We start from the raw sequence: 11,208 nt of genomic DNA, 5'->3' as shown, positions 1-11,208 counted from the left end.
CACAGTCAATGCAAAGTAGACCACTATTTTTTTAAGGTTTTATTTATGTATTTTGAGAGAGAGAGAGAGAGAGAGAGAGCTCGCTCGCAAGCAGGGGAGGAGCAGAGAGAGAGAGAGGGAGGGAGAGAGAGAGAATCCCAGACTCTGAGCTGTCAGCACAGAGTCCCACACGACCCAGGGCTGACCTGAGCCCAAATCAAGAGTCAGTTTTAGCCAACTGAGCCACCCAGGCACCCTTAACGCAGATCACTTTTTAATTCTAACACTATTAGTCAGAGTCATTACCGAAGTTGTTTAAATGCTTTGAGACAAAGTTCCCCCATCATTAACGTAAGGAATTTGGACCAGGTGATCCCTAAGTCTTTCCAGCTCTGCCTGTGTTGATATTAAATGGAAACACTCCAATTTATAGGTGGAGAAATTAAAGCTCAGGGCAATAAGTGTCCAAAGTTGCAAGCCTGAGACTGGTGAAGCCAAAATTTGAACCCGTATCTAAACGCCCCAATTCCTAAACCACCTTCACCATGGTACTGGTAAAGCATCACACATATTTTTCTTGACAGTTCTGTTACCTTTTACATTTATAGCCTGTGCCTGGTCAAGCAAATTCTTTCCTACAACAAATAATGCAGCATGGTCTTTATCTCTATGGTGTGTTCAGTAAAACTCAGCAATTTAGAAGCATACTAAATGTATAAAAAGCACTGAGAAAGATATTCCAGAAAAGAAGAAAATAGAAGGGCTGGATAAGAAACCTGGACTTCATTTACTTGTACTTCTCTCTCTCTCTCTCTCTCTCTCTCTCTCTCTCTCTCCCCTACCACATCTGATTGGTCAACCTAAGTCACTGATCCCACCTACCAAATGTCTCCTCCTCTTCCTTCCATTATGGCTTCCTGCCTGTACCATCATCTGAGGCTTCTAAGTGGTCCCTTTGTCTCCTGTAACTGCCCTGCCTGTACGCGGCAGTCAGTTACCTTCCAGAGCCCAGATCTGATTAGCATGGCATTCAACCTGCAAGCCAGGCTTCCTGTCAGCTTCCACTGCACTGTCATGTCCCCTCTTGTCCGCTATTTCCTGCATATCTTATCAACATTTTGGGGCCAAACCTTAGCCCAAGCACTCCTTCTGTTGGAAAGGGCTAATTAACTCACAGCCACCTCATTTTAAAATCTCTTGATTTGGTGCCTGCTTCTGTATTTCTAATACCATTCTTTTCATTTTGATTATCTAAATTTTTTTTTTAACGTTTATTTATTTTTGAGACACAGAGAGACAGAGCATGAACAGGGGAGGGGCAGAGAGAGAGGGAGACACAGAATCGGAAACAGGCTCCAGGCTCTGAGCTGTGAGCACAGAGCCCGACACGGGGCTCGAACTCACGGACCGCGAGATCGTGACCTGGCTGAAGTCGGACGCTTAACCGACTGCGCCACCCAGGCGCCCCTCATTTTGATTATCTAAAGTCTCCTTTTGAAAGTTACTGATGGAGCCTGCAATGGCTCCCCCTGGATTGAGTCCAACTACTCCCGCTGGAAGGCTCATCCCAGAACATACTTCTGGTCACGGCCGTTTTAGATTCCCATTGGATTTAATTAACAACTTAAAATCTTAAGTGTGGTGCTGTGGACTGACTTGTGTCCCCCCCCAAACCTCAAATTCGTATGCTGAAGCCTTAATCCCCAATGTGACCGTATTTGGAGGTAGGGCCAAAAAGAAGGTAATTAAGGTTAAATAAGATCATAAGGGTGGAGCCCTAATCCAATAGGATTAGTGTCCTTCAAACAAAAGACATTGAAATCTCCTCTCTCTCCTCGCCCCTCCAACCATTAATGCCGGACCCTGGAAGAAAGGCCATGTGAGCATACAGCGAAAACGTGGCAGGAAGAGATCTCTCACCAAAAACTGAATAGATTGGAACCTGGATCCTGGACTTCCCAGGCTCCAGAACTGTGAGAAAATGTTTCTGTTGTTTAAGCCCCCCAAACTATGGTATATATTTTTTTATGGCAGCCTGAACAGACTAGATACACATGACACACAATTTCTTCTATAATCTAGTTGTCATCGTCTTCTCTAGACTAGACTCTTATCAACCTCTGCCTTCATATTGTGTGCTGTATCACTTCCAACCCCTTTTGTCCCTGGGCCATTGCACATGACAGCGGGGCAAGTTTGCAACGCCTACTTCCTCCTTACGGTCTGGTTAACTCTGAGACTTCTTCCAAATTGAACTCAGCTGGGTTAGGCAACCTTCTAACGCATTTCCATGATATCTCATGGGCACATGTGTCATAAAAATCATCACGCTATATAGCAATTATCCATTTCCTTGTCTGTTTCCCGGGACAGATTCTTAGGAAAGGGGTCACATTTTAAATTTCTGAATCCCTCTCTGTTTATTAGGAACATATTGACTGTCTGACTAAATTAGTCACACTATTTCGTTTAGAGAGCATTAGACAGGACTATGTTCTCTCTCTGCCACTTGTCAGTTATTACTCTTAAAAGACTATTTCTTTTCATTAATGTCTTCATCTGCCCAATTATGATGATATTTTGGTTGTATAACACAATGACAGCATGATATCACATACACAATGCCATTATGTTAAGATCTATGGGCAGAATTGATTATTCCTCCCTTCTCTTTTCACATACTTTGTTTATAACTTGGTCACAACATTTACCCAAGTTTTCCTTAGAGTGATATATGTGTGCACCTGCTGCCTTTCCTTTGGTGATAAGCCCAGTTGGGCAGGGAACAGGTATATTCCACGTATGCTGCATTCAGCTGCATCAATGAGTGCCTCACACATAGAAGGTATTCATATCCATGCGCCAAAAGTGAGAGAGAGAGAGAGAGAGAGAGAGAGAGAGAGAGAGAGAGAGACAGTAATTACATAAGTCCTGTGTGTTTTGGCATATTGTCTGTAACGAACCTTAGATTTTTTAGAATATTCTTCACTATATTTATTGGTTTATTCATCAATTGAGATATAATTGACTTATACTAGTTTTAGGTGTACAACATGAGGATCTGATATATGTATATGTTGTGAAATGGTCACCACAATAAGTCTGGTTAATATCCATCACTATGCATAGTTACATTTTTTTTTTCTTGTGATGAGAACCTTCAGGTCTATTCTCTTAGCAATTTGCAACTCACATTTGTTTTTTTTCTTTTTAATGTTTATTTATTTTTGAGGGGGGAAGGGGCAGAGAGAGAGAGGGAGACAGAATCTGAAGCAGGCTCCAGGCTCCCAGCTGTTAGCACAGAGCCCAATGCAGGGCTCCAACTCACTAACCAACTGAGCCATTTAACCAACTGAGCCACCCGGGTATCCAACAAATTTTTTTAAATGTCTATTTATTTATTTTTGAAAGGGGCATAGAGGGGTGGGGGAGGCAGAATCACAAGCAGGCTCCGTGCTGTTGATGCGGGGCTTGAACTCACGAACTATGAGCTCATGACCTCATGACCTGAGCTGAAATCAAGAGTCTAAGAGCTAACTGATTGAGCCATCCAGGCACCCCTACATTTGTTTTTAAAATGTCAACTACAGCTGCTTAATCTGCTCCCAGTCTTCCCATTTCTGAGTTATTTAGATGTTTATTGATCAGGATTGATCTATACAGGCTAGGAACCCTGGCTAAGAGTTCACTTTTGACTTTAAATGGGATTTGAACTCAGATGGGCAAGTGGATTAGTCAATCTAGTCAGCAAGCAAGTAAGAAACAGCACATCCTTCTTCCTCCTAGCTTCAGGTCACCCATTAGGGCTCCCTATTGTCACAAGCTAACAAGGGGCTGGCTGCTGGAGGAGAAATGCTCTCTCATTTCTCAGCACTGCAGAGCAGAACATAAGGAGAGGTGTTAGCTGAGAGACAATTGCCTATTAACTCGCAGAGTGATAACTAATGAAGGTGAGTGCACCTTGTATATTGCACAGTCTGTAGCTGGTTCATTTTCAGTCGAATGCTTTCGATCCATGTTAAGTTTGGGATGAGGGGGGTCTTAAACAATCTCCAATTTTATCATCCTGCAGGTAGGACATTTGTTCCTAAAGAAGAGTGTGTGGTCTCCTAAATGGGTTTAAGAGACTGTCTTTAAAGGACCTATTTTAAAACAAAAGAGGAAACCAGGGGACAAGGAAAGGATTCTGGAAAGCAAAACGAAATCCTGGGGAGATCAGAGGTCTACTGTTTGATGGCAGAAGGGGTGCGAATTCCAGCATGAGCGCTATTCCAGGATGAAAATGGTTCCTCTGCCAGAAAATGGACTGGTGCTAAGTTTCTCTAATTAGAGTGCCAGGTAAATGAATTACTAGCACCATTCTGCTGACTCCCAGACACAACGTTCAAGGTGGCCCGGGCCAGTAAACAGGGATGGAAAACATATCCTCACACATTCACTTCATGCCTGAAAAACAAGCAATTTAAGGGAAGACATCTGGACACAAAATTTGAACGGTTCTCAGAGCCCATCAAAACATGGATTTGATGGCTTGGCGTCTGGTTGCTAAGCAACGTACTTCTTACATTCAAAACAGAGTTGTAAAAGTAGGTTCCAGGTGCCAACTTCGGGTATTTCTCATTGAAAAAAAAAAGCCATGAACGTTTCTCTTAGGTCTTAGGGTACCTGATTTCTATGGTGGAAGGGCTCAGATGATTTCTGCTCTCGTCCCCTTATTTCTCACATTCTGAAGCATTAGGTGGAGTTTAACTTTACATTTCAAGGTACTCTTACTGGATGCTGCATTAAGGGTCTTGTCATATTTTTCTCAGCCCCCCAGTGAACAGCATTCCTTGAAATTAAGTCTATATAGTCACAATACACATGCTTTTCAAGTATTTGGTTCTTCTCAAGTTAGATGTATATACCAAAGGGCCAACCACAACCTAAGTGAGATTCGCTTTACCAAAAGTATGCTGCTTGGCAGGGAGGCGACGGAGGGCCCATGTAAAATATTTTCCATGTGCAGACTCCTTTGGAAAATGTTATGTTATTACAATCCTTATTAACATTAAGATAGACCATTAATCTCTTGCTCCCTTTTTTTTATCTACTTAAAACGTACTGATAGGTTTCAGAGCTTGGAAAACAGGAATTGTTAACTCCCCAAATAAAACACAAATCCAGAAAGGCAATAGGCAGATCATTTAGAACCACTAACGGATTTCCCTTTTTTTTTTTCTTCTGGGAAGCAACTAGGAAAATTATGGGGCAGAAGGAGGTAGGGAGTAATGGGGTCTTCTATTAATTTTTGTTTGTTTTAAAAATTATGGAACGTGCACTTGTATTCCGAAATGAAAGTGAACTATTAAAATGACCTACTCATTTGGAGTAGTGTGCCTACAAAAGTATTTTTTCCTCTGTCTCTAGAGAACTTCCTTCCATAAACTCTCTAAAGCCTTCTTCTTGGCAGCTTCTTGTGATGCAGCAGAGCAAGAAATCCAGACGTGGAAAATTGCTTACAAGAAAAAAAAAAGTCTTGGAAACCAAATAAAAAAGGACTAGTTTTACAGGAGAAGTTCACTCCATACAGAAGGCTACAAAACGAATGTTCTTCCATTTCAAAGATTAATGTAGCGTAGAGAAATTACAGGATGGTTTTTAGATCACTTAATGAGAAGGAAGATTTTCCATCGTGCGTAGCCTCATGTCCTGCCAGGTTCTTCCTAAACTGTTGCCCTCTGGCATCTTTGTTTACATGTGGTTTACATTTATGTCCCCCCCATGGACCACAAGTGTTTCTCCATTCCAAATTTGTCGACACTTTTCCTTCATACCAGGGGTGCCTTGGTAAAAACAGAGAATTAGGTGGTGGAGCCCTGTGATTCTAAAGCCTACAAGCCATCATGGCATCTTCTATCCTAGCTCTGGGCACTCCATTTCATACCATGCATTTGCATGATATTTCAAACTTTCAAATCCTTCAGCTACCCTGGGTGGATCCCAAATACTTAAAGAATGAGCTTTCAAAGGCAATTCTTACCAGGCAGCCGTGAGGCAGGACTTAAAACTGCCAATCAGAGCACAGTCATGAAGCAGGCTCAGAGCTCTGAGGAAGCCAGGCTCAAAACCAGCCCAGGCTCCGTGTCTGAATGTCACATTTAGGTGGGGACTGAATGATTGAGCAAATAGATATTGTGTTCTTCCCAGAACCTCCGGGCCTATAGAGATCAGTTTCTTTCCTTCCCTTTAACCATCTTCCTTAAAACAGGGAAATCCTGGGAAAGCATTCCTTCCTCGTGTCTTGACTCTTTGCCCAGGTCTTTCCACACTGGGGCTTCAGAAACACGTTCATCCAAAACCCAAACATGCAAGCTGGATGTGACCCTTCGCTGGCAGCTCCGGAGGGACAGGCAGTGCCTGACTGGAGGACTAGGCAAAGGAGGCACTAAGGATCCTGACAAGACTGGGTTATCCTCCTTGCCCTCCCGGAATCCCTTCCTTACCAGAAACAAAAATTCACCAAGGTGGACACGTAAGAACTTCCTTAAAAAGGCAAACTAGAAAAAGAGTCTTTCCTTTGAAAAGTCTTTCCTCAGCTTATGCCACAGGAGTGGTTCCAGTAAGGAAGTATGGACATTGACAATGAGAGGTCATGGATGAAAGTGGCTACAACGGGTCAACCAACAAGCCCCTCCCATGAGGTTGCACCAAGTTGTATATTTAGGCTCACTGAGAGGTGGAAGATCCCCCTTCCCCCACCCCCACAAAAGCAGAAGAGGGAGGAGGAGGAGAAAGAAGAGGAAGAAGAAAAGGAGGAGGAGGAGGAAGAAATGGAAGGAAGGAAGGAAGGAAGGCAGGCCACCCATTCCAAAGATAAATTTGCTTTTGAGGTGCCTGGGTGCCTCAGTCAGTTAAGCGTCCCAGTTCAATGCAGGTCATGATCTCCCGGTCCAAGAGTTCAAATCCCGCATCGGGCTCTGTGCTGACAGCTCAGAGCCTGGAGCCTGCTTCAGATTCTGTGTCTCCCACACTCTCTCTGCCTCTGCCCTCCTCACACTCTCTCTCTCAAAAACAAACATTAAAAAAAAAAAAAAAGACAGATTTGCTTTTCTCCTTCTCCCACTTAACTCTGTACATTTTCTCAACCATTCTAGTCCCTTCTTATCCTATTCATGCCTCTAGGACAGCATATCTCAGACTAGAGACATCCAGCCTGATTGATCGTCTACGCAGGTCTAGCCATTCAAGACAGGGATTGCTTCTGGGGACACCCAGACCACGCGAGCAGGGCTGCAGGCTAGCTGGGTTATCCTGCAAGGAGCACTCTGGCAAATCCGCAGCAGCAGGCGGCGTGTGGGAGAAGCCAGGCGGTCAGCAAGGCTGAACCTCTGACCCACCTCCTTCCACGGGCGCTCGGACCACCCACGCAGGTTGGACTCACCTCCCGCGTGAACAGAATGGCCGCGTCGTGATGCTCCTCGTGGTCATCCTCCAGCTGGTTGTGCTGATGCTGCCACTTGCAAAAGTTCTTGAGCGTGGTGGCCGCGTTCTTGCTCACCTCCAGGCTCTTGTCCTTGTCACCCAGCACCACCACCTTCACCACGGCCAGGCGGATGTGGTTCTCGATGCTGGCGTGGCTGTACAGCCTGTTGGCGATGGAGGCCAGGGTCAGCAGGTAGTGCTGCAGGCCCCGGCCGTACATCCGCGCCATGGACGCGTCAGCCACCAGGAGAAGCTCCACCTGGCGGGCCCGGGAGATGGAGCGGCGCCGCCGCCGCCACCACGTCTGGGGTCCCTGGGTCCCCTCGGAGGAGGGAACCGTCTGGTCCGGGAACTGCGGGGCCAGCTCCCAGCGTGGGTCTGGGCTGCCGTGCGCCGGGGGGCGCTCGCGAGGCCCTGGCGGGGACGCGGGAGTCTCGCAGCTAGCGCGCGGCGACACGGCCTCAAAGCTGAAGCCCTCGCGGGTGTAGACGTGCAGGACCCGCGAGGACCCATCTCCGTACACTCGCCCGGCCTCTGCCTCGGCCCGGGGCCCGCGCAGCAGCGGCTTCAGGGTGTAGCGCGCGTGCTTCACCGCGAAGAAGCCGTCGAGCCCGCCGCAGAGGTCAAAGACAGCCAGGGAGCGGGGGCTGCCGTCCACGGTGCCGCGGTGGAAGCAGTGGTCCCGGTGGCGCCGGCTGGCACCCGGACCGCTTCCCGCGGGCGCAAAACCAGCGGCGCCCAGCGAGCCATCGCGCTCCAGGTCCAGGAGGAACCTCCGGCCGCCCGCGTAGACGAGGTAGCCCACCTTGCCGCCGCCGGCGTAGATCTGGTCGATGTTGTGCACCAGCCCGCCGCTCCTGCGCTGCGGCGCCAGGGGGTGCGGGTGGCCCGGAGGCTCGGCCCGCTCCTGCTCCTCCTCCCCCGGCCGCCCGCGGGGCTGGGCGGCCGCTGCGGCAGCCCGAGGCTGCCCGGCTGTATCCTGGGCAGGTGCCGCGGCGGGGCCGGCCGCGACCGGGGGCAGGCGGAGCGCGCACAGCAGCAGGGACGCCCACCCGAGCAGCATAGTGCGCCGCCCGCGGGGAGGGGCCGCGCGACGGGGACTTGATGGGTATCTGTTATTCGGTGTGGAAGTGACCGGGGCGGGAGGTGGGGGGCACAACACACACTTGCTTGCAAGGCTGAGTCAAGTGTCGGAGGGAGGAGGGCCTGGCGGCAGCGCCAGCCGGTCCCGGCCTCGGTGCCAGCGTGCGAACTTTTCTTTGTTGCTTTGGAAAATGTTTGGATGCGTGCTCCGGGAAAAAAAAAAAAGGGGGGGGGGGAAAAAAAAAAACAGGAAAAAAACGGGGGGCGCGGGGTTGTGGAGGTTCCGCAAATACAAGGAAAGGGGGTGGGGGGAATAACCCAAATCCAGCCCCCAATGCAGCCACTAACGGTGCACGACAAAAAGTAAGGATCGTGTCGCGCACCAGGCTGGCAACTGGTGCGCGCGGCCTCCCGCCCCCTCGCTGCTCTGGACCCGCCGGCAGCGGGGGTTCCAAGCTCCAGAGCCCAGTCCTTTTCTTATTCTGTGGGTGTCCTTGACTCTACTAGAACCAGGAGGAAAGGAAGAAAGAGAGGGAGAAAAGCCATAAAAATTGAAACAAAAAATGCCAGGCGCGGCCTGCGGGCAGCCAGCGAAGCGGCGCGTCCGTGTCCCTTCGGATGCAGTGTCGTCCTGCCCGCCGTCATCCCCAGTCGGCCGCTGCGAGCGCGGAGAGCAGCGCGAGCGCTGTGAAGATGCGAGGAGGTGGAACAATGAATTTATAGCGGCATGCCATCCTGCAATGGCAATTTCAACAATTCGTCACTGCAAGCTGCCTCTTAAAGGGAGAGCTTCCCCCACCCCTCCCACCCTTCCCGGTCCGCGCCTAATCAGATGGGGGAGGGCGGGCGAGGGGTGGTGGTTGGGGGGGGGGGTTGGGGGGTGATCGAGGAAAGGAAGACCGAGAGGGACCCGGCGAGGTGGAAGGAGGAACGAGGGAGGGAGCAAGGGCGAGGGGGGGGGGGGAAAAGTATTGGGGTAAGAAAAAACAGATTTCCTTGGCCTCATTTAAAGCCACAGTGGCTCCGGGTTTGTCTGATATTTCACAACCAATCGGGGTTGGCTAACCCCGGCTTACCTCATCTCCTGAAAGGGGTGTTTTGAAAGTTACTGAGACAGTGCAAGTCTCTCCCTGCCTCCTTCTCTCCTGCTCCTTCTCCCTGGGTAGGAAGTTCCTGCCGCAAGTTTTTTTCCTCGGTGCACGCCCGTGCGCTCCCGCCTCGAAGACCTTGCCACTCCGTCCGCCCGCCCGCCCGGGGCTTTCGGCTGCCCGCGCGGCCCCTCGCCCCGCGCCCTCCTCGCCGGCCCGCCGCCGCCCCGGTCCCGGGGTGCCTCCCCTCCCCAGGTCCCCGGCCTCTTCGCTGCGGGACGCTCGTCGGGCTCGGGCTCCGGGTGACTAAGTTCTCCCAGCCACCGGCAGAGGGGCCGGGCGGCCGGAGAGCCGCAGGCGCTTCCTGGCGCGTCGCTGCGCCCCGAGTCCTGCGGTGTCCGCGGCAGGGTCGCCCGCCGCCTGGGAACTCCGCGCCTTTGTGTGCGAGCCCGGGGCTCACTCCCCCACCCCCACCCCGCCTTTCTCCGCGCGCCGATCCTCTGCGCCCGCAATCTGTCACTTCATCCCGGGCGACTGGAACTTCCTTCGCTCTGCTCTAAGAAGGCAGGGCGAGAAAGAGTTAACTGTGGTAGAGAATTGAGCTTTTTTTTTTTTTTTTAATAAGCTTAAAAAAAATATGTGCCCATACTTTTCTTCTTCCTCCTGCTTAAATGAAAATCAGATACCCGTTATTTGCATTTATGTGTCCTAAAACAACCGCTCATCGCTCCAGGCCCTGACCTACTATCCTTCTCAGAAATTCCCATTAGGAGAAAAAAAAAAAAAAAAAAAAAGACTGGAGAAGAGGGGAGAGGGGGGTGCAGGTCGGTGCTTATTGGTAGGTGAGTGGCATAGTCATTGTGACTAGGTTTCTCCTAGTTTCTTTGTTTCCTGTCATTATGGACCCTAATAGAAACGGAAAGAACATCCCAGGGCGTTCTGACCACTATCTGGTAAAGGGTAGAAGATCTCCTAGAACAGGAGCACCTCCCACTTCCCTTCATTCTTCAGGCTAATGAATGAATCCGTGGGTAAAATGAATTCTGTATAATTAGCACTTTTCTGCCTTTCTTACCTTTCACTTACAGAGATGCGCAGGATAGTGGGCCTTCCTCAGCGGACCCTGAGCTACAGGTGGTTTCCCCAGATCCTTGCTAAGAGGTGTGATCGCTTTTTCAGGGAGTGGTTGGAGGTCCTCAGAGTGGTGGGGAACCCCGTGTGGGAAGCTCAGAATTGCCCAGCAATGGTGCCCAGTGCCCCGTGCGTTGAGGACCCTCTGGAGTCAGTCATGGGGGAGGCCGGGTGATGCATATCCTGAGCATTAGCTCATGTGTATAAATGAAATGATCTCTTGGGGACCCTGGACCACCCAACAGCCCCTAGTGGATTCTGCAATACCTCCAGACTTGGCAGGAAATTGCTGTTGCTTAAGGCTTGTCATCCCCTTTTTATTCCACACCCCCTGGGTCTCTCAGTGGTCAGTTGCCCAAGCCAATTCTAAAGTTGAATAGTTGGAGGGACCAGACGTGTTCGGGATCAGGATATCTATCCTGATCTGTCTTCTCTGTCCCTCCTCAAAACCTTGTGGTCCTTC

At 49.8% G+C, this 11,208-nt stretch overlaps 1 protein-coding gene across 2 annotated transcripts in view; it reads right to left on the bottom strand.

Moving 5' to 3' along the window:
• Window positions 1-9,767, bottom strand: part of ADAMTS5 (ADAM metallopeptidase with thrombospondin type 1 motif 5) — a 51,481-nt gene extending 41,714 nt beyond the window's left edge. Inside the window, exons 1-2 of one of the 2 annotated variants that reach the window (XM_040484117.1) lie at window positions 9,603-9,767; window positions 7,403-9,261 (exon numbers count right to left, since the gene is read on the bottom strand). In XM_040484117.1, the coding sequence (XP_040340051.1) occupies window positions 7,403-8,506 (1,104 nt within the window). In that variant the 5' untranslated portion in view covers window positions 8,507-9,261; window positions 9,603-9,767. Of the gene's footprint in view, window positions 1-7,402 lie in introns of both variants that reach the window. The other variant, XM_040484116.1, reaches the window with a different exon arrangement.
• Between the last annotated feature and the right edge of the window lie 1,441 nt (window positions 9,768-11,208).

This window comes from Herpailurus yagouaroundi, unplaced genomic scaffold, assembly GCF_014898765.1.
Source record: "Herpailurus yagouaroundi ecotype Mexico unplaced genomic scaffold, PumYag 162, whole genome shotgun sequence".
NCBI lineage: Eukaryota > Metazoa > Chordata > Mammalia > Carnivora > Felidae > Herpailurus > Herpailurus yagouaroundi.
Note: the sequence above shows the minus strand (reverse complement) of the source record. Positions and strands in the feature narration are given on the sequence as shown.